Here is a 23,359-nt window from a genome sequence, read left to right on the forward strand (position 1 = left end):
TGAACATTTTTAAGATTTACCATGGGCATATGGGCGCATTTAGAATAAACTATATCATCTTTTACTACAAAAACTCACCTTTACTTGCTCCAATAACTAATCTTTCATTACTCGAATAAGTTTAAACTTAACTTTCCATTCACTCGGAAATAATAATTTACAATGATCTTTACTGATTAAGGGTAATTAAGTAATTACGATTTGCCGGCTGGCCAGCTTTGGTGGTAGGGTAGGCGGAGGAAGGAGGTCCGGTGAAGCAGAGCCAGCATGCTTATTCTCGGCGTGCACTCTTCTGATGTAGGCCGTGGCCCAAGCATCCACTTCTCCTCTGTCTCCGTCTCTGGCAGCGTCAACCACTTTCACGTACGTGCTGCTATGCAATTCCGACTGTGCCTCCGGCTGTGGCTTGTACTCCGTCTTCTTCAGTAGTGGATCCCGACGACGGAGAGTCATCTTAGCAAGCACAAGCGATGGCATACGGAAGAATTTGGTGGCTATCAGGCTCGACTTCTCGCAAAAGCCCGTCTTCTTAGGACGGCTGGCCGTAGCCATGGCTTCAATTTGATAATTGAAGGCAACGCAGGCAAGTTATTTATATGGGGGATAGGGGTGTTCTACTCTTTTCCTTGTTGAGTAGGTAAAGAATCACTTAGATTTTTTTAAGTTTTTGCACAGCCAATGACTATGTTTCTCGCTCCCTCTTTTGTAACGCAATCTGAATACGCTTACTTCTGATGAAGCATCCTAAGTGATAATATTCTCTGATGGTCTTTTCCAGCAGGTTCATATATATATATATAATTCAAAATGTGTTTACCGTGCAAAATTTGTGGCAAAGTTGTTCCCATTCTGCAGCAGCTAGCTAATAATTCATGTAGCATCATTAGTGCTTTTAGAGTGATTGTTTGGGAGAGAATCTGATTCTGAGGAGATCATGCTCATTTTTCTCCATTACTTTTATAAATTGTGGATGACAGGAAGTCCACAAAGGAATTTTGTCGGTGGAAAGGGTTTCGAGTCATTTTTGGCCGTCCAATGCCTCATCTCAACAATCCTACCTCCATTTGCCGGAGACAAAAGGGTGATTCTCCTATATGTGATCACGACCAGGGCAGGATCCTAGTGTTGGATCATCACTGGTAAGGTGGTTCTGCTTATGAACGGTTGCCGACAACAATTGGTTTGTTGCCTATGGAAGAACCCATCCCACTCTCTCCTTGCTTTCTCATCACTAATTCTCTTTGTACCATTAAAGGTGGATACAAAAGAGAAAGAAAACAACAAAAGGAATAGGAAAATAAAGGGAAAACAGAAACTCGGGGCCAACATTGCCCCACAAGCTCATAGTGCCCTTGTTGTGACTCGTGGCGACCATGCCCCAAACTCATAGCAACTTGGCAGCATCCGTGAGCTCGTAGGGGCCAAGCCCCAATCACAGCGACCTAGGAATGGCTGTGAGCTTACAGCAATTTGGCTACGAGTTCATGGCAATCTGACCATGACAGCCACTCACTGTCAAACCACCACGACGAGCTCACTAGTAGCCGAGCTATTGATTGGCTAGCATGGAAGTTAGTTGGCCAAATATAGCACTAAAGACCAGCAAGATGAAAGGAAGAAAGTAATTGTTGGACAAATTTGGCAATCTTTCTTGCATTTTAACTAAGTAAAAAATAATAATAATCTCAACTCTCTGCCATTCATGCTTTTCTTCGTCTATATATCGAGATAAATAGGGCATAAATACTCATCCTTGCCTCTCCATTATCTTCTCTCTTTTTCTCCTCCCCTCCCCTCCCCTCCCCTCTGTTTGATCCAAAATAATCACAGCCTAGGGTTGGTTTGGCCCGTACATTGGCATGGGATTAACATTTTAACTAAACATTTCAATCTGCAATTGTATTAATTACTTGGCGTAGTTGCATAGAGTCAACTAGTTGGGAACACAGACTTCTTCCCTTCGAGGGGAAAGATTTATGCATGCAGTTAATTAAAAAAAAGCCCCTTATAAAACAGACAGTGCATTGTTTTTTAGACACATCCTTATTAGGCAAAAATAGTCACCCAGAAATAATAAGGTGACTTTAAATCGGCCGATAGAAATGCAGCATTAACGGCAGTGCTGATATCTATCTTTTTAACATCGTTAATATGCCACAACGAAGCTGATGTCTAAGCATCATTACCGACTTGAACAAAATAACATAGGAATAGAATGGATTATTATCCTACTGACCAATATTCCGTGTGGAATACTACGTAGTCTTCCTCTGTTCGCCTGCTTCATGCCTCAGATTTTTCTTTTCTCCAACTTCTGCAAATTTTTAGACTTGTGGTTAAGGGTAAGTTTCAAGCATAGTATTATTGAGGAATCAATAATGTATATATCATCAAGACTATTACCAGTAATATTCAAAATTTTCAAATCAATTTTGTTTACAACAATCTAGAATAGTTTGTGATTTGGTCTCTCTGTCATTCACAACTGCAAAGACTTGCACTTTTTTGAAATGTCTCTGCAATTTTTTTTATGTTCATGTGCCATTTTAATGTTTTATTCTTATTTATTAGTCATTCATATGTAACGTAATTTATTTGTCGTTTCTAATAAACCAGTTAAGCATCTCAATATTCTTATCTTCAATAAGTTTTCCTTCTTTTTAGCTAAAAGAAACTATGAGCCAATAAGATAGTATGGAAGACTCAGCAAATTGTTTGAAGATTGATTCCATGAGCCAATCTTATAGTTTTTAAATTTTATCTACCCAAATCTAAATGTAAAAATAAAATATTGAAAGAAACTATGCAGGGTATAGGCAAAAGGATAAAATAATTAAAATCACAATGCAAACACTAATGTGATTTATCAGCCTAAATCAATAGGTGACAGAGGAACTTTGATAGCATTGTGAATAATTACACGAGTTTAGAGCACAAATGCACTCAAGTTATTTCTTTATAAATAATCTTATTTTTCGTACGGATACACAAAAAGGATAAATTAAGCTATGACATCTTACTTGATGAGTTGTGAACTAGATGATTGAACTACTATTAACTAAAACTTAATCATTGTGCCTGCCCCAGTGATTGGTTTGACACACTAATGTATTAGTTCTCTTACTGAAGCAGTTTGTAGCAATTGGTATGAGAGCGGACCTAATTTTAGGTATGTTTAGGTGTTGGAAAGGAATGTCTATTTGATGGTGTAGCCACCATTGTGCTCTCATGCCTGAGTGGATGACAAACTCTGCATATGGGAAATTGCAACAACTCAATTTAGAGTGATATATTGTTAAAATCTAAGCATTTTGGGTCAGACATTGAGTTTGACAAATTAATTGGTTAGTTCTCTCATTTTTTTTTTTAAAGTGTGTTGTTATTAGGATTGATTTATAACACCAAGCATAATTCATTTCTTTATATAGTCATGTGGGACTAAAGCCCCTTTATTTTTTTTTTAGTTGACACAAGGTATCTAACGTACGCCGACTAATCTGGGGTGACCGATTGGCTCCATGGAAGTTTCCCACCGGCCAGGATAAATCAGGAAGCGCTCGCAATGGGCGGCCCATCAGCCTAACGTTCTTAGGTCAACCACCCATTAAGGGAAATTCATCCGTTAATTTGCCGAAACAGGGACTCAATCCTTAGATGCCTGGGAAGACTAAAGTCCCTTCCTTGAGATGATGCATGATGATTTAAATGGCTCCAATTTGAGTTGCACCAAACATATTCAATTCGAATAAATATCATAAGGATGAATGATTTTACTCTCTATTCTGATAGCTAAGAGAAAACATTTGCTAACTACTCTTGTAAAAACAATAATTTTCTAGCGTTGAATGGGTGAAACAAGATTTAATGCACAATGCAAGCTATCAGGGGCCACCTTTAAATGAGGTCACAATTATAAAGGGGCAACTTGCTCCTCTAAGGATGCAAAGGCTACACTATCAACCTAACTGTCTGCCAAAGTTTAGGAGGAAAACAGTGACTTTTCCATCTTTCCAACCTAGCTGAGTGTTCTATTTAAGAGGGTTTTTTGTTTCTATTAATCATATGTTTACTGACTCATCATGTTGTTCTTAACCCATACTTTCCATTCCAGGGATTCTAGTGTTGTCAATGGATCCCATAGGAGCATAATAAATATGAAACTATATGTCCCACGCACCTTAGCATATAAAGTAAGAGGTGAACCATCAAGTTTGTTAGGACCGAAAAGTAGCTAGAAGGGGTGAATAGCTTCGCGTTTGCTCGTCGTGCTTCGTTGCTTGTTTCTTCAAAGTGATGCGCAGCGGAATACAAAGAAACAAACTACAACAATGCTAACAATAGGATTTTACTTGGTATCCACCTCACAAGAGGTGACTAGTCCAAGGATCCACGCACACACACACACCTCCACTAATAAACACTCCTTTTCGGTAACTACCGAAGGCGGAGAAGCCCTACAAGACTCTCAATACAAGTAGAAGAAAGGGTAGTAATGAATAAGCAAAAGCTTACAAGAGATGCAGTAAAAACCCTAGCTTCTTCTTCTTCTCGTTGCAACTCGCCTCTTGACTTAGATGAACCTCCAAGAACCTTCAAGAACTGGCGGTGAGGAGCTTAGAGAGTGCTGGGGAGGAGCTGTGATGAATCTGGAATGAATCGGTGAAGTTCTGCCGAAGGAAATGAACGCCTGCGGCTTAAATCGACGCTAACGGTCGAATCCCGATCGATTGGAATGCTCCCAATCGATCGGGAAGGCTTTGGATCAATCCAGAGCGCCTCTGTGCTCTGGAAAAATGCCTGGATCGATCCACGGATCGATCCAGCGCTTATCGCGCGAAGCAGCAGCGTCCCAATCGATCCACTGATCGATTGGGACCTCTGGATCGATCCACCGATCGATCCAGAGGGGTTCTGTTCGCGGGGACTCACCGGATCGATCGGTGGATCGATCCAGATCTTCTGGATCGATCCACTGATCGATCCAGATCTGCTAGATCGATCCACGGATCGATCCAGATCTGCTGGATCAATCCACGGATCGATCCAGATCTGCTGGATCAATCGGCTGATCAATCCAGATCTTGGTTTTTGCCCAAAACCAAGCCCAAAACCCCCTAAACCAACATCTAGTCAACCATGACTTGTTGGTACATAAGACCTAGCATCCGGTCACCCTTGACCAGCTAGGACTCTCTCACCAAGTGTCTGGTCAATCCCTTTGACCCACTTGGACTTTTCTCTTCTTGCCAAGTATCCGGTCACTCCCTAAAACCTACTTGGACTTTTCTTCCTCGTGCCAAGTATCCGGTCAATCCCTTTGACCTACTTGGACTCTCACCAGATGTCTGGTCAACCTTGACCCATCTGGATTTCTCTTGCCTGGCTTCACTCACCAGGACTTTCCCAATTGCCTAGCTTCACTCACTAGGTCTTTCACCTGGCTTCACTCACCAGGATTTTTCTCCTGCCTAGCTTCACTCACTAGGTCTTTCACCTGGCTTCACTCACCAGGATTTTCCTCCTGCCTAACATCCCAGTTAGGACTTCCCAGTCAAGTATCCGGTCATCCTTGACTTACTTAACTCTTCTTCAATCAACCTTGCATTGTCAAACATCGAAATCCAAACCAAGACTCAAGCTTGGTCAACCAGGTCAACCTTGACCTGAGGAATGTTGCACCAACAAAGTTGACCATGTAATATATGATTAATGGTGAGATAAGCAAAATCTCTTTGTGAGGTTGTGTACATGGTGAACTTGTCGAACCATGCAAAATTCCTATATCTTGTTTGATCTCGTTTCTTCTTCTTCTTTTTGTATTTTTTCTCTTCGTGATAAATGTATAAACACTTCTACAATTTGGTGGTTGTTATGTTCCTAACTCCTGCCAGCTGGTTGTAAAAATAAATAAATTATCCTATCACTAACTGACATTCATTTTGATATCAGATTCTAAAACATACTCTACCAATTATGCTAATAACCGAAAATAGTTGAAGCATTAGTTCAGTATCTGGATTTAATCGAATCATACCTGTGTCACTTAATGTGCAAGTTTTCAGCACGTTTAAACTCATAGCTGTTTTATCTTTAACTGTTTTGACCCAGGATTTTAAGCTAAATACATAAAAATGGATCTTTTGAGACTACAAACCCCAGCAAAAACGCAATTCTCTCCCTGTTATCATACTCTTACAAATCTAATTCCTTTTTCAACTTACAAATTATAAAACTCATGCAACAAGATCTCAAAAATAAGTCAATCGCCAAAAGGGTAAACAAACTAAACCGCTACCAATTGAATGTAGAAATGAAGAGTTAAATAAAGAGGAAGAGGAGGAGACTGACGGATTGAGCAGTGTGCCAGGAGATGCCGCGGTAGAGGTTGATGGAGAAGGTGGCAGCCAAGTAGAGCGTCGTCGCTCCCAGCGCCGCCGTCAATCCCTTGAACACTATGTCTCCCGCTGATGCCATCTCCCTCCCTCCCTCTCTGGGTCGCCTCTGAACCCATCGCATTTAACTTTAAAATGATCTTTAATTTAAAGCCCATTGAACCACGGCCCAACTGACGTCCAAAGTTTTCCACCACTGTAGAGCCTGCTCTGTCTTTTTCATATCAATAGATAATTAGAAATGTAAAATAAAAATTAACATTCAATAAAAATTTCTCTTTAAAATGTTTTTACTTCATTTAGTAACAAGAAGCTCTTGGAGACCAGGTAAATCCTGCAAACTCATTTGTTAAATTCTGGACGAGAGGATCCCTATCCAAATAAAAAGGGAAAAACTTATTAGTGAGATGTTGGACTAGAGGATCCTGCCCAAATAAAAGGAGAAACAATAACTATTATATTTGTTTACCTAAAATGGAGAAGAGAGAAAAAAATGAATTAACAATTTATTATGCTACTTTTGTAAATTTAATAAATATTCAAATCCCCTTATCGAAGGGTTGTAAGAGAACTGGATCAACCATCACTATCAGTCGATGGAATTACAGTTAAAAATTACTAAGTAGCCATAAGCTCTGTGGTACTTTATTGTTTTTGGTTTGGATTCTTTTCCTGAACAGAATGATATAATTATCAAAATTAGATTTTTTTTTTTTTTTGGATTGTTGTTGAAGGCTGAAGAATATCTATGCTGTGTTTTAGGTATGAAAATTGAGAAAGGAGCCCATGTCTTTGAATCAGTAAAACAATTTGTTTGTTCTCTTATTGGTGTCATCTTCTTCAGAAGCTCAAAACTCCTGCAACATGGGAACAACAAAATCTGACAACGCCAAAGCAGTCGACAGCAAAGTCACCGAACTTGGTATTCTTCCACCATGTTTGCACGCAAACATGGATTCATAGGTTGGAACGTTGATAAGAACAAGTGCTCCGTATATGATGAACTGCACAAACATTGAATTTACTAATCCAACTTCACCAAATACCATGCATGCTCTTCTCTTATTGTTGCGCGCGTCCACTAATGGTACAAAGTAACATAGAGTAATTAAGAACCTGTTTTCCCTATCCAGTGTTTGCCTCACAACTGCATGCGCTAAGATGCATGATTTGCTTTCTCCTCCAAAGTGGATTGCTTGCTTTTGGGTTTCTCCTCGTTACTTGTAGCTGTGCCTTCGAATTTGCAACGTATTTTTCTCCCATGAAAGTCTGCCTTGTGTGGAAACACCCAGATACCAGGTAGAGATCCCCTCCGAGCACATGCCCATCTAAGCCATGGAAATCAGCCTTCATAACCAGACAATTGAAGAAATGAACAAACTTCGTGAAAGTGGCATCATGGTTCTTTTTTTTTTTTCCTGACAGAGACGTTTTCTCAGTAACTTAGTCCACAATTTTAATATAAGTTAATTTCTTCACATTCCAATTACCAAAATCTGTGATTATGTAGTCTGATCAAATCGTATGTCCAACAACATAACTCTCCATCAAATCGTATTTGTTCACTTACCTCCTTCATCAGTTGCAAGAAATTGGCACAGACGTCATTCTTAGTGATATTATTGAAGTTTCGAGGGGAGTTGTAGGAATGAAACTCATGGCCCTTCTTTTCGCCCATGAAGAAGCATAGTGCATCCTTCACAGACTCAGAAATCAGAATCGTTCGAGTACCGTAGACGTTGAGAATAATTGCCCCGTTGCTTATCTCTGAGGACACTCTCAACTTCATAGTAGAAAACAGAGATTGGTGACTATTCCCGTACGCCAATATCTTTCGTCTCGATCGAAGAAAATATGGTCAGATTACATTGATAGCGTCTAAAGTTTTGTTATCCACCATAGACGATTACAATTATCCAAATCACCAACCGCTAACAATTTATTCTTTTGGGGCCGGGGAACCGGGAACGTCTCACCTCTGGCTCGCATTACTTGTAACGAGCAATTTTGCGCGCACTAGACAAATTTAAGATTAAATAAAGCCAACCTGTTAATTAGTGCAATGGCCAATGATCATTTTCTATATAGAAAGCATAAAACAAAGAATAAATTTAACCATTGCAACACTATATAATAGCGCTATACATACTATGCAAGGTTTAGAGATCATTCCATTCCATGACCATTGACCAGTCATCTAGGACCAGAGAGCTCTATGGCCTCCTCCTCGAGTTCTCTGGACACCTCAGTGATCTCGGAGTAACTATCAGTAGAGTGCTCTGCCACCTTGAACCCTTGATCATCGGCTCTCTGGGAGGCTTCCCATCTCTCTGCTTTGTGGCAATCCCCTTCGAGCATGCGAACCACCTCGGACATTTTCGGTCTGTGGCTTGGTTGATACTGAGTGCACAAGAGAGCAACTTGGGCCACCACTTCCATTTCTATCCTGTCGTAGTTCTTTAGTTCCTTGTCCACCAGTACGTTAAGTCTTTTCTCATGGTGCATTTTCTTCACCTGATCGATAACAGCATGAAATTTTAGTTGGTTTAGGAAAGAAATTTTAGTTGCATGATAAGAGCAAGTCATTTATGCATGCATACCCAATCTAGCATGGTGCTCTTTTTCCCAAATTCTAGAGCTCTCGAGCCGGTGATCAGCTCGAGAAGCAGAATGCCAAATCCAAAGACATCAGTTTTCTCCGAAGATTGTCCGGTAGAGAGGTACTCCGGAGCAATATGCCCCACGGTTCCCCGCACAGCTGTTGTTACATGTGTGTCCCTGTGATCTAGCAGTTTAGGAGTCCAAAGTCCTACAACCTTCACCAAGTCATCGTCGAGTAATATGTTTGCAGCCTTCACGTCTCTGTGAATGATCTTTGGATCACACTGTTCGTGCAAGTACATTAAACCCCTTGCAGCTCCCAAAGCTATCCTTTTCCTGGTACTCCAGTCTAGAGCTGGCCTTGCTACACAAGTTAGAAAAGAAGAGGAATGAAAGCTGTCAGTGTTTTCCTAGCTAGGAAATGGGAATTAAATGGCCAAATGGAAAATAAAACACATTGGTATTTTCTGATTTCTGAAAGAACATTCGAGAATATATATACATAATAGTTACCTTTGAGCCGAGAAGCAACACTTCCATTTGACATGTAAGGATACACTAGTAGCTTTTCAGTAGCAGTCATGCAGAATCCACAAAGCCTAATGAGGTGTCTGTGAATTGCTAGGCTGATCATTTCCACTTCAGTTTTAAATTGTATCTCTCCACCTGCCGCATTACCGTCATTGAGCCTTTTAACAGCGACTAAGGTTCTGTCTTGTAGCTTCCCTTTGTAGACATTTCCAAAGCCACCTTTGCCAAGTAAGTTTTTGCTGCTGAAACCATTTGTTGCTATTTGAAGCTCCCTGAACTGAAACCTTTTCAAATTGCCAAGGCAGATTACTTTGTGTTGATCTGAGCAAATGAGTTAGTAGTCGTCACTATGTACAATTAGATTATCAATATAATTAATGGTGTTAAAATTAGGGATGATATAGTTATCTATTTCAAAATATTACCATTTGCATCGAAGAATACTTGTTGGCTACGCCTTTTATTGCACCAAATAAGTAGACCAAGTGCAAGACTAATGAAACAGATGCATGCGAGACCGTAAGCTACTGGGCGAATTATTGTATGTCTTTTCGGCTTTTGTATAGTTTGATCACCTTCAAGAGTAAGAAAATTGTTCAGGCGAGATTACATGGCATAGATTTGCAAAACAAGATAGTACCGGGAGAATCATTATTTATGTTGAAGGACATAGGTATAGGAATTGCCCCATAGCATTCTTTCTCATCGCCAGTTGGACAAATTAGGGCATTTCCGACGACACTGCAAGTGAAGTAAAATATTGCAAGATCTTACTCAAGTAGCGATAAAGCTCTAACATAGTAAGTCATCTTCTCCTTGAACATTAATTATATAAAATCTTAAGCTTACATTAAGGCAATTAAGGACTTACTTAAATGTTCTTCCAGGAAATCTTGGCACAGGACCACTCAAATTATTGTATGACAGATCCCTAAAGTATGAACACCATTAAAAATACTTTGCTTACATGCTGACATTATTTGTGAAATTAACCAACTTACATGAAATCAAGTTGAGTTATATTCAACAATGACCCGGGCAATTCCCCAGAAAGACTGTTATTGTTCAGCCTCCTGCTCATGCATCAGATCCAATGAAAAGGAAGATGAGTGCCCACAATGATCTAAACTCATGCTAATTTTACCAAATTTCTGTTGTTTTTAGCTCTTCAGACTCACAGGTACTTGAGGCCTTTCAGATTCCCCAATGATGAAGGTATTTCACCATATAATTTGTTGTTAGAGAGATCAAGTGTGTGAAGCTTGGAAAGCTTCCCAATCTCCGAAGGTATTGTTCCTGAGATTTTGTTGTTTTGCAGCAGCCTGCACATGCATAGGAACATTACTCGAGAAATCAAAGTAGGAGGAAAAAAAAAGAAGAATTTTGCATATATTTGATCAGTTGTAAGTTGTAACCATATCAAAACATACACAATTTCTAGATTTGTCAAGTTTCCAATGCTCGCGGAAAGTGCACCAGATAGATTCTGGCTTGGAGTGCCTCTGCAGGAAACATCATAATAAATGCTTAAAAGTTTAGAACACAAAGAACAAGCTATAAACTTCATATATGCATTGAGAAATAAGAAAGAAATGCAAAAAGTAAAATAAATCATGATGCTTACAGCCCAATCACCAAGTTTTGAGATGAGCAAGTAATCATGGTCCAGCTGCACGGATCAACAGAGGTCTGGTCCCAGTTCTCCAGAACTTTATGAGGATCCTCTATAGAAGCTTTGAATCCCATCAGAGCTTGCACTACAAGCAGAAACCAAATAAATACATCGAGAATAGGAGAAAGAAGAAGCTTTAAGCAAATTAAATCATTTGTGCTTGTTCTTTTACCTTCAAAATTAACACCTTCAGGGGATAACACAGCAGTTGAGGTTACCCAGGACCAGTGGAAGTGCACCCAAAAAACCAAAAACTTGTAGTTTTTCCCTTCCATTGACCTCATAGGCTAAGAACAGGTGCACTAGAACAAATAGAGAGTGGAGTTTCAAGGTTTGCAGGAACAGCTTAAAAGGTACTAGGACAGGGAATCATTGGTGGGTTTACTTTCCTTTCCTTTGCTTTCCATTGGTAGGCTTCTCTTTTGAAATGCCTCGCTATAATGTGTAACAATAAGCTATCATGAAGACTTGAAAGCAGGTGGCAGAACAAACATATCTACCTCTTGGTTTTGGTAAAAAGAGGAGGGAAGCTAAAGAAATAGAGAAATATACGCGCAGAAAGAAGAATTATTTTTTCAGAAGAATCAAGCCAAAAGTTTGGTGGGTCACATGGAGCAAGTGGTTAGGTTTGGGGGAAATTCTCTTCCAAAGATTAAAGAATAAGAACATTAGAATTTTTAGGGATTCGTTGTGTAGAAGCATTAGTGAACATAAAAGTAATCTGATATAGACATACAAGGGGGAGATTATTAAGACACATTTAACCAAGTAAATAAGGGCTTCGATGCGACACAGTTTGAAACTTTGAAGAAATGGAGGCTTCACTGGAATATATGAATACATAAATACATGTATATTCCACTGAAGTGTGACCACGAAGAAGGCAAATGGAAATCCTTCTCTCATTTGCACCCATTTTTTTTTTCTTCCATGCATACGGAGATAAATAATGGCACATCGATTTCACAGTCCATAAGGGGTCCATGGAGCAAGAAAGCTTGGAACTTTTACTAAAGCAGGAAAAAATCCATCACGAAGAATCAGATATTAATTAATGTGAAGAGTGAAAGTAATGAGGAAACATGAATTTATTAATTGGCACATTGGTAGCACAAGAATCCAACATGCCAAGGGCTTTGGCCATTCATAAAAGTCAGGAATGGGCATGGAAGAGAGAGCTGATCCAATGAGCAAGTGGCAGTGTTGAGATGCGTGTTTGGAGCATATCTTTGTTATGTTGTGCCTTTTAAATGGCAGTCAGTGCTGTTACGAGTACTACCACAGACATAGGGAGTAGCACTGGCAATCAGCTGCCTGCAACTGCAAGGATGTGAAGCATCAGCTCGAGCTTTTCCATGTCCATTGATTTTAGAAATGAATGCTTCGAGCTGCTGCTTTGGCTTGCTTTGCTTCTCAGTTCTCCCTCTGTTTGTTTCAGTTCAGTTTATCATCTTAAGGACAGAAGCTAGAGGCCGAGGGTGAAGTCGTCAGCAATAAATATACAGATTGAGAAGGGTTGGGAATAAGCTTCAAAAGCAAAGACTGCCATCGCTGCCTTATTTGTTACACAAAACATTTGATTGTAGATTCTAGTTTACTCGTGAAATTTGTGCGCAGAGCTTTATATCCAACACTGGGTTTTGAAAGAATAAGATCCTCTTCACCCTTCAACAGGTGGCGATTCCTTCTCTACTTCACTAAGACCTGGAAGCAAAAGCAAACAAAGCACCTTGTCCTTTGCAAAAGGAATCATGATCACCATTCCATAATATTTATATATATACTCAAAGAAGAGTATGAACTTTCTGGACAAGTGTTCCGCTATGAAAATTTGATAAAACATTTATCCACGAGGCTTGTGCCTCAAAAATGGAACTTAAAACACAAAAAAATCGGATTAGCGTTCATTTTTATTTTTGTTTTTGTTCCCACTTTAAAATTATTATTATTATATCTCTACTTAGTCGCCTCGTGTGTCTCTCTCTAATTGTCCTCCACTCCACTGCCTCGTATCCCACTTTCTCAATACGCATTGACCGCGCCTATACTTGAGTTCGGTCCGGACAATACGCATCAAGCTTAATTAAGCTAGGTAGTAATAAAATTAAATAGAGAGCTTGTCTTGAAATAATTAAAAAAATTTTTTACGATTTTATTTATAGGGTTCAGGCTTTGGATATAGTGTTAAAGTTATTTTTTTTTTAGATTTTACCTATAGGGTTTAGGCTTTCCAATTAGGTTATAGTGTTTGGTTTAAAAAAAAATTAAAATAAAATTAATTTAAGTATTTATTGAGTATTGTAATGTGTTTAGGGGATATATTTATATATTAAATTTTAAATAAGGAAATGTTGAATTTTTTAAATTCAAAAAATTTAAAAAAAAAAACAAAAACGCTGATATTGTGCGCGACGCGCACAGTCGCGCACTGTGCGCGTCGCGCACAATATCAAACCTCTATATATATATATATATATGTATGTATATATATAAACGAATCTCATAACAAACATATTCACGAGTCTCTTAACGAACACGTTCGTGAGCCTCTAAACGAATATATTCATAAGCTCACGAACCAAATACTATTAAGCTCGATCTCGACTCGATAATGTTTTTAATAGAACAAACTCGAATAAATTTTTTTTCGAGCTAAGACCTAAATAGTTCGCGAGCGACTTAACTTATTTACACCCCTAAGAAACTGATTAGGAATTAAATAAATAAGTTGTTCTTAAATTCCTAATTCCATGGGACTTTTTATAGCCTCTCGAAGAAAGTTACCTTTGGTTAGAGGTGCCTCCAAGGTGATCCAGGGCGCCTTCAAATGAATAAACATTTATCCAAACCTCAACGACCGTATAATGGTCACTGTAACAGTCGCTTGTCGAATCTGGCGGCGCAAGACGCCTCCAGCATGCTTGAGGCGCCTTCCTAGGAGGCACCTCCAACCCTTATGGAGGCGCCTCCAAGTGTTAATGCAGAGTGCACCAGAATCAAATATGAGTTTTGATATTGTCAAAAGTTCAAGTTAAGTCTTGTTGTAATCTAACAATTTGGCTGAGTGTGCAGGCTGTTTACTCAACCGGAAAAACCCTAGTCGCGACTAGGCAGGAAAGACTTAGCAAATTTTGGAAGCCAGGTGGAAAGACCAAGTGGGTTGAGAGGATTCAACATTTGGCAGGGAAGCTCGATAGGTTTGGGGGACCAAAGATCGAGGGAAAGTCCTGGGTAACCGATCCAATGCTAAGTGACAAAGTTCAAGCAAATCTGGAGGACCAAGGTTTGGCAGGTAGGTTGAGGTAAGCAACTGGAGGAGTGACAGTAAGGTTGTGTTCCGAAAGGGAATAAACCCTAGATCACTGATCCAACTAAAGAAATTGAGATGGTTTCCAAATTGAGATCAAGACATTGTTACTGTTAATTTTTATTCATGCATCTTACTATATTATTGTGCTAACATTTATTTTGCAGGAATGTATTTTTGGTTAACTCTGTTTTGTAGGTTCGGCCTGTTTGGTCGACTGAACCCAAGGATCGGTCGACCGAACCAAGTTGATATAGATAAGAAATCAGACTAGAGCAGAACAGGGCAAAGTCCAGTCAAAACCTGATCGGTCGACCAAACAATGATGACATGGCAGACAACAGACTCAACCCAAAGCAAAGAAGGAATTCAGGCTGATCGATCAATCGAACATGGAGATCGATCGATCGAACGATCACTACGTTAATGAAGCATTAAGTGTGAATCTCGGTGAACAAGAAAATTCATTGTTCGATCGACCGAACAAGGTGATCGGTCAACCGAACCATTAAATGTCATCAATGTCCGAAGATCGGATCTCAACGAAGAAGGAAGGGAACGGGTTCGGTCGACCGAACCCAAAGATCGGTCGACCGAATGTTGACGATTCTTATAAAAAGGAGCTTGAGGTCCAAGGCTTAGCAACGAATCAATTCACCAGTTCATCAATGTGCAAAGTTGATCGTGCTGCTACTCTGCTACTCGTCTTCAAGCAAGCTGCTTCGTCGTTGAAGTGCGGACCGAGCTTCGTCTTCCACTTTTGTCGGTATATTTATTTAAGTTTGCTTTGTACTTAAATTGAAAAGAAGATAGTAGTGTGTTACTATCTTCTACTTGCATTTGTAAACATTGCTTCTTTCTGAAGATTTCGGAAAGAAGAATCATAGTGAATTATCTAATGGTGCGGTCAAGAATCGCGGGTCTTGGAGTAGGAGTCGACATAGACTTCAAACTAAATAACCACCTGAGTCGTCCGTTTTAATTTTCACTGCTCACTTTGATTGGTTTTTCGATACGAAAAGAAAAATTTTTAAAGAGCGATATTCCCCCCCCCCCCCCCCCCCCTCTATCACTTTCTATCGATCCTTCACCAAGAGAGTCTTTCAGCCCTCTCCTTTGCTCTCCACGTGGGTGATACTCCGACAGTCCGAAATTGAGCTCACCCAAATCTAATTCCGACCTTCTCCTCGAATAGGCTTCCTCTCCAACTTCTTATCCCTCAAATACGTCGCACGTGTCTTTCTCGTCTGATTGGTATCATGGTGGCAATAATGCTTGTGAGGTTCAAAAGATTTCAGCTTGCTCGAATCACTTGACTTAGCGCTTCGTTGGTTAACTATTTGTTTTAATTCCTTTGCATACTGCTGGCAATCTTGAATGAAGTGAGTACTTGGTTGATGATAAGCATAATATTGAGTCACCTCAGAGGATTGTTGGCCAAATTTGAGAATAGTTGGGGCCACCTCCACAGATTGCACCACTTTTTCTCCTCTTTGATTGAATTCTCGACTCCGCATAGGTGGAGGAGTTCTTCGATTTCGATGAGTGGACACAGGAGTCGGGGTCGATGTTGATGCCAATGTCTCCTTTCTTTTTGCTGACTGGGTCGACTTGAATATACTTTAGTTCTCAAACTTATACCCTTCGAAATTTGTGGGAGGCTTTTTTTACTAAGGATTTGTAAAAATCTCCATCAATCAGGCCTTGAGAGAAGGCACTAACCTGCACTTTTGGGATAATCGAGAGAGCATCCATGAGTACTCGATTAAACCATTGTAAGTATTCCTTCATGGGTTTTTTGAATTTCTGCCTGACAGTGAACAAATCATATGGTGTTTTTTGGTATCTCTGACTTATTGCAACGTGTTGCATAAATACGACTTTAAATTCTTCAAAGGTCTGAATTGAAGAAGCAGGAAGTCAACTAAACCACCTCTAGGCCGAACCTGAGAGCGTGGTTAAGAAAATCCGACATTTGACACCATCCATATATTGGTGTAATAAGGAAGCGTTCTCAAACTTGCATATATGATCTACAAGATTTATAGTATCATTATACTCCTCAATCTACAATAATCAAAAGTGTCTTTGTAATTTGTCCTAAAGAATGTCTTTTGAGAATGGAAGACCTCGAGGAGCTTTGGAAATGCTAAATTTAAAACTAGTTCCCCTTGGAAAGCCTTAATGAAAGGTTTCGCTAGAAGATTATATAGAGCGTTCTCTAACCATAGACTTACCAACTAGTAGAGGAGAAGTAGTTCATGGTATTTCCGTCGGCCAAGGTACCTTTTAATGTGTTGGCATCACTTCAAATGATTGGGGTAGTGGTTCAGTTGAAGGATTGCCTATTGGGGGATGAGAGGGTTGCTCCTTTAACACTGCATGCATCGCCGAGGCCACCAATTTGTCAAAATTCTCTGTCGCCATGGCTATGACATTAAGGTGACGTTTGGTTTAGGGATTTGGGAATGAGAGAATGGAATTATTCTCAAACCTTGTGTTTGGTTAATGGAAATGGAATCAAAATTTTAGAATGAAATCCAAAAACTTGGGTATTGATGAAACTCACCTCTTCCCTTGGGTTTTGATAGGAATGAGAATGAAAATTAAGTTTTGAACAAAAATACCCTTAATATATTTATTCAATTTTTCTTTCATTTCACTTTCTCTCTTCTTATTTTCTCTCATCATACTTTCTCTCTCCTCATTCTCTCATCATACTTTCTTTCTCAACATACTTTCTCTCTCCTCATTCTCTACCATTTTCTCCTTATATTCTCACCCATCACATACTCTCTCTCCTTATTTTCTCTCTCTTCATTCTCTTCCATCACACTATCTCTCCCATTACACACTCTTTCCTCATTTTTTTCCTCATACTTTCTCTCTCATTATACTTTCTCTCTCCTCATTCTCTCCTACCATATTCTCTCTCTTTATTTTCTCTCATCAGACTTTTCCTTTTTTCATTCTCTCTCATCACACTCTCTCTCCTCATTTTCTCTTATCATACTTTCCCTCTCTTCATTTTTCCCATCATACTTTCTCCCTCATCATACTTTCTCTCTCATCATTTTCTCTTATCACACTTTCCCTCTCTTCATTTTTTCCCATCACACTTTCTCTCTCATCATACTTTTTCTCTCCTCAATCTCTCTTATCACACTCTCTCTCCTTATTTTCTCTCACCAGACTTTTTCGGTCTTTATTTTTTTCTCAGCATACTTTCTCTCTCATTATATTTTTCTTTCATATTCAACTTTATCTCACATCTAATTTTTTCCTCTTATTTTCCTCTAAGGGTAAAAAAAAAAATTTAAGTTCATTCCGATTGAAAATATTCAACTAACTAAATATTATTTTTAAGAATGATACTCAAGCTCATATTCATTCTCATTCCATAATACTATGATACTCATTCCATTCTGATTCTTAGGAGCTAACCAAACACCACCTAAGTCTTTTGACATCATCTATCTTCACACATTGGTTCAAGTCTTAATTTAGTTGTCCCACAGATGACGACAATTTGATCATGTTCGTGAGCGTCGACAAATGAATCACTAGTGAATTGGCTTATTTGCCAATTTAATCACCGATCACCGAATGAAATGAGGATGATGACATGGTTGGGGGTATATATGAAGATAAATAACAAGAATGCTAGAACGATAGCTAGGGGGTTCCCTAGAGTAGTCACTCTGACGTTCAAGTAAGGATGAAGAAAATGAATATTAGGGTTTCAATGTACACAGTGATGTGTATATGTCTGCGTACCTTGGAGATTGAAAAGTACTATCTTTTATAGAGGGAATGCAAACATTTTTCTTCCATTCCTATCTTCATGTCTTACTATTTAATTCCTTAAATAATATGAGATTTATTTATGTTGCTACCTTTTTCATAAAATAATCGAGATTGATAGATTTTTTCCTTCTATTCCAATTCTCATGTTATTATTGTTTAATTTCTTAAATAATGTAAGATTTATTCATGCTGTTGTTTTTCTTATAAAATAACCAAGATTTGTGTCATAGTTATTCTTTTCCTAAAATGACCCCTTATCTTGCATGACTGAGAAACCGAGACGCTTGAATAGCTATGAAATCGAAAGACCCGAGAGGCTGTAGAGTCAAGAGACCCGAGAAGCTATGAAGCTAGGAGACTCAAGTAGCTATGAATTCTGGAAGCCCGAGAGGTTATGGAGCTGGGAGGCCCAAGAGGCTATAGATCAGGGAGGCCTGAGTAGCCAGGAATCAATCTGACCTTAGAATCATCTCAACAAATGCACTAACCTTCTATTCATGTGATGTCTTTCTAATCATTCCCCGGATATATATATATATATATATATATATATATATATATATATGATCTTGTTCGAGTGCTGAGACAATGGTCGCTGAGGACGTGGCGCTCCCTGCTGGCTTCACGAAAGCTCCGGGATGGCGTAGACAAGCACAAAACCGAGCCGGGAAGGGGTTCCTGGCGACGGCCCTCCGACGCTCAAGTCAGTTCCCAACGACAAGAAATCGAAGCAGAGTAACGAGAACTGTAGCTATAGTGGTGAATAGCGCATACCTCCGTTGAAGTCTGGGAGTCCTTATATAGGGCTCCCTGAAGGTGCGTGCATGTTTACCAAGACGTGCGCGCTTCTCAAAGCATACCTGTAATGAGTGTGTCAGAAAAGCGTGCCTGACGTCATACCTTAACAGACCAGGCATATCCCTAACATGACAGTGGAGGCTTCCACCGTACAATTCTCTGCCTGACCATGTCGCCAAACATGTCGCTTGTCGGTGACACCTGCCCCGAGAAAGACATCCCCTCCTGCTCATCTAGCCGTCTACAAGACTGAATGGGGGGGTCCGCTCGACTGCGCCCCCACACTGCTGAGGAAATGACCGAGCCGAGTGTGTCAGAAAAGCGTGCCAGACGCTATACCTTAACAGACCGGGTATATCCCTGACGTGACAGTGGAGACTTCCACCGTACGATTCTCTGCATGACCATGCCGCTTGTCAGTGACACCTGCCCCGAGGAAGACATCCCCTCCTGCTCATCTAGTCGTCTACAAGACTGAGTGGGGGGTCTGCTCGACCCCTAGTGCTTCATCTTGCTCTTGCCTCGCCACGCGTAGCCAAGCCATGCCCCCCGTCCGGCTGAGCGGGGACTCCGCTCGGCCCCTGAGCGTCGAAAACCCAGCGCTGAGCTGGGTTGTTGCATCGCCGCCCGCGCAGTACACCGGCCGCTCGGCCGAGCCCGGGATGTTAACCGTGCTGACTCTGACCCCCACGCGTCATTGGCTCCTCTACCATTCGGGTCCCACTTTACCCCTAGATCACATGCCTTCCCTTCAAGTCTAATTAAAGGAGGCTGTAAGTCCGACTGACTAGACAACTTAGTTTAGTGCTCTGTCGGCCGCTCGATAGTGATGATGAAGTGATTCAGGTGGGCTTGGCGATCCACTCGGGCGAACTTTCGCTGGCCGCTTGGCGAGGAGCGCGCCAGTACTTGTTAATCTTATCGCTCCATGTCCAGGTCTGCTTGTGGTTAAAGCTGTCGTCATAGAAATCTCCTCGGAATTCATGCAAATCCACGTCATTAAAATCGAGCACGCGACCACGCCGAGTAATGGCCTCCATTAAATGATGCCCTGTAACCTGGCGCCACGTGGCGCCACCGCCGTCATCATACGGCGGGGGCGTCAGCTCTGATGGGACATGCGGCGGTTTGAATTTCACGACCGGATGCAAGCCTCGATCCCTGTGGCCTAGATCGGACGGCTCCGGCTGGCTGAGCTCAATTTCTATAAAATCCCGAGGTCGACTTCTGTTCCATTGTTGCTGCCTTCATGCTTTGGCGACTTCTTTCGTGCCCAGTGCTCCAGCGACTCGTTCCTTTGGCGTTTCGGCGAACTCTCGGCACACTTCTCCTTTGCGTTTCACTTTCTTGTAAGCTTCTTCGTTGCTCTACCTTGTCGTAGCATTCCTTCGTGCTTTGGCTTTCCTTCCTGTGCGCTATTTCTACCCCTATCGGCCTTTTCCCGTTGATCCTTTGACGAAACCACCGAGCTTTTCATTTTCCGGTCATGGCCAGTTCCTCTGACCCTTCTCCTGGCCTTTGGTACCACAACATGGAGAGTCGATTCGATTTGAGTGACGCCACCAGCCTGATAGGTGCTTTCAATCTTTCCCATGACCATGAGATAGTTTTAGCCGAGCCGTCTGATCGGCCTCACAACCCACCGGGCGACATTGTCACCTTTTTTCGAGATCAATTCGTAGCTGGCCTTAGATTTCCTATTCACTCTTTCATAATAGAAGTCTGCAACTACTTCCGCATTCCACTCGCCCAACTCGTTCCGAACTCCTTTCGGCTGCTATGCGGCGTAGTTGTGCTTTTCCGAGTGCACAGCATTCCCCTAAGGCCTCAAGTTTTCCATTATTTTTATTATCCGAAACAATTCGAGATAGGTACCTTTTTGTTTCAGTCTCGGATCGGCCTTGTCTTTTTTGATAAAATGTTCTCTTCCAATAAGCATTGGAAGGATTACTTTTTTCTATCTGCGTCTCCCCGACCGGCCTCCCTTTCGGACCAAGTGGCAGACCACCCTACCACCTGCGCCCGACCTAAAGAAATATAGGTCCGAACCGACCTACCTCAACGCAGCTAACCTGTTGGCCGGGCTGAAGCTGGATATCCATAAGTTGCTCCCCGAAAGAATAATGTATATGTTCGGCTTAAGTCCGACCCGAACGAGGCTTCCGGGCGGCCCTAGTAAGAAATAATTTTCTCTCTTTTTCTTTGGGTCTAACTGATTTCTTTTCTCTTTCTTGCAGCTACCACCATGATGAAGTCGGTGGTGCTCGGTATGATGAAATGCAAGGCTGCTGAGATAGAGGCAGCTGCAACACAGGAGGCGGAGAGACTCGGCATCGCTCTCGTCGGCTCTCATGAAGGCGAGAGCGAAGAGGCGCAGACGGCGGGCGATGCATCTGTCGCTCATACCGCTACTACCGATGCGGTAGGAGAGACCGCTCCGTCAGGTACTCAACCGACCATTCAGGCCGAGGAAGCCGGGTCTTCTGGTGATGAACTTCCGTTGGCTGGACTCAAACGACACCGAACGGGCACACCCACCCGCTCGGCCACCTCAACCGTGCGTGTGTCCGAGTAGACGGGCGTTCCCCCTCCGTTGGCTCCTGCGATGGTGGAAGCACTATCTTCCGACCGGACTCCTTCTCAAGGTGATTGGCCTTCTGACCCCATTGTTATCCAGCTCCTTAGCTCACTCCCTCCCGCTCAGCGAAAAATCAGGCGATCTCTTATCCTCTCCGATCCGATCGGCCAGTCCTTTGCCCCTTCAGCCTCTGCTCAATCTACCCCGGGCGGGCGCAGGATTATCAAGGTCATACTCCATCTACCGACGGAAGAAAATCTACAGGCGACCGACCGACCGACCGACAGGCGAGCCCCGAACACCAAATAACCATCCGGGGACCCTTGGCGAAGGTCTAGGAGGATCCTCGGGCGTGTGTTGCTCTAATGCCCCCTGGGCTGCTCGGCAACAGCCACATACAACAGGCCACCGAGGTAACTCATCATAACCTTCACTTTTTCATTTCCGTTCGGCACTAATTTTCCCCTCTGATCTTGTTGCAGTATTGGGTGGAAAGTATTGCAGTGAGCAACCGCTTGACGCTCCTAGAAGAGGAGTTCAAGAAGCTCAAGGTTTCTGGTGGTGCTCCCCCTCAAGGCCCCTCTTATGCCGAGTTGAAGGCGGACCTTGACAATACCAAAAAACTGTTGGAGGCCGAGCAACACAAATCTTTTGGCCTGCAAACCATGGTGGATCGCCTCAAGACCGAGGTTAAGACGTATGACAAAAAGATTGAGCATGCCAACACCAAAAAGAACACGACTATCTCTGATCCGGAGATAAAAAACACTGAGGCCTAGGCCCTTGCGCAGAGGGTCCAGGAGTTGGCGGACCTGCTGACCGCTGAACAGACTGCCCGCTCGGCAGAGGCGACTGCCCTGTGAGAGAAGTTAAAGAACCTTCAAGACGCGTTGGAGGCCTCCCGAGCTGTGTTCAAAGAATATCAAGAGGCCGAGCCGACCCGCGCCACTGTCCTGCGGTAAAACTATATTCGCTCGACAGAGTTTATTGAGATAGCGAGCGCTCGACTCGTTCGTGCGTTTGAGTTGGCCGTCACTGCCACGGTCAATTATTTGAAGACAGAGGGTCGTCTCCCTGAAGACTTCACCGTTCCTATCCATGACCACGCCGGGCTTCTTACCACGATCCCGGATGAGGTCTTTAATTATCTAGAGTGAAGTCATTGATATGAACTTGCCGTTCGACCTATTTTGATATATGTATTCGCCGTTTGGCTTATTTTGATTAATGAACTCTTTCTGGGCCTTCCATTGCTCTTCTCTAGCTGTGTATATCCGAGTGGATTACCTGTTCCCTCTATCGCTACTAAATTCATCAGGACCTCATTTTTTGATCTTTGAGTTGTTGCTTGGCAATCGAGTTTAGGATCGCCTCCTTTCCCGAGAACCCATGTTAGATTGAAACGGTGTGAAGGCGGAGCTTTATAGTCGCCGCTCCAACCTTGGGGGTTTAACGTCGCCGCTCGACGGTCGTCAGGCCGGGTATTTATAGCCGTTGGTTCGGCTCTGGTGTTTAACGTCACCGCTCGACGGTCTTCAGGGCGGGTGTTTATAGCCGTCGGTTCCGCTCTAGCGTTTAACATCGCCGCTCGACGGTCTTCAAGCTGGGTGTTTATAGTTGCCGGTTCGGCTCTAGCGTTTAACGTCGCCACTCGACGGTCTTCAAACCGGGTG

The 23,359-nt window shown here is 41.9% G+C and overlaps 1 protein-coding gene and 1 long non-coding RNA gene across 3 annotated transcripts; both read right to left on the bottom strand.

The window, feature by feature from the left end:
* Positions 1 to 1,951: 1,951 nt before the first annotated feature.
* Positions 1,952 to 6,499, bottom strand: LOC122054247. The gene is made up of 2 exons (XR_006132613.1): positions 6,349 to 6,499; positions 1,952 to 2,314 (listed from the first exon to the last, which is right to left on the bottom strand). It is a non-coding gene; the product is annotated as an uncharacterized LOC122054247 (long non-coding RNA).
* Positions 6,500 to 8,422: 1,923 nt separating this feature from the next.
* Positions 8,423 to 11,681, bottom strand: LOC122053429 (protein NSP-INTERACTING KINASE 1-like). Of its 2 annotated transcripts, XM_042615481.1 has the most exons (12): positions 11,369 to 11,681; positions 11,149 to 11,281; positions 10,955 to 11,026; positions 10,703 to 10,846; positions 10,526 to 10,597; positions 10,396 to 10,455; positions 10,165 to 10,265; positions 9,950 to 10,099; positions 9,507 to 9,845; positions 8,993 to 9,357; positions 8,542 to 8,906; positions 8,423 to 8,439 (listed from the first exon to the last, which is right to left on the bottom strand). In XM_042615481.1, the coding sequence occupies exons 1-11, from the start codon at positions 11,478 to 11,480 to the stop codon at positions 8,586 to 8,588; spliced, it is 1,869 nt and encodes a 622-aa protein (XP_042471415.1). In that variant the 5' UTR covers positions 11,481 to 11,681; the 3' UTR covers positions 8,423 to 8,439; positions 8,542 to 8,585. The 2 variants fall into 2 exon arrangements, with proteins under 2 accessions (XP_042471415.1, XP_042471414.1); XM_042615480.1 differs by lacking the exon at positions 8,423 to 8,439 and having other exon boundaries at positions 8,447 to 8,906.
* Positions 11,682 to 23,359: the final 11,678 nt, after the last annotated feature.

Source organism: Zingiber officinale, chromosome 3A, assembly GCF_018446385.1.
Source record: "Zingiber officinale cultivar Zhangliang chromosome 3A, Zo_v1.1, whole genome shotgun sequence".
NCBI classification, from domain to species: Eukaryota; Viridiplantae; Streptophyta; class Magnoliopsida; order Zingiberales; family Zingiberaceae; genus Zingiber; species Zingiber officinale.

Bases quoted from the DNA above. Each gene is read 5' to 3' on its own strand.
- LOC122053429 (XM_042615481.1), bottom strand. From the start codon at position 11,480: ATGAGGTCAATGGAAGGGAAAAACTACAAGTTTTTGGTTTTTTGGGTG. The intron at 10,598-10,702 runs GTGAGTCTGAAG...ATGCATGAGCAG, and splicing joins CTGAAAGGCCTCAAGTACCT to GAGGCTGAACAATAACAGTC. The intron at 10,456-10,525 runs GTAAGTTGGTTA...TTCATACTTTAG, and splicing joins ATAACTCAACTTGATTTCAT to GGATCTGTCATACAATAATT.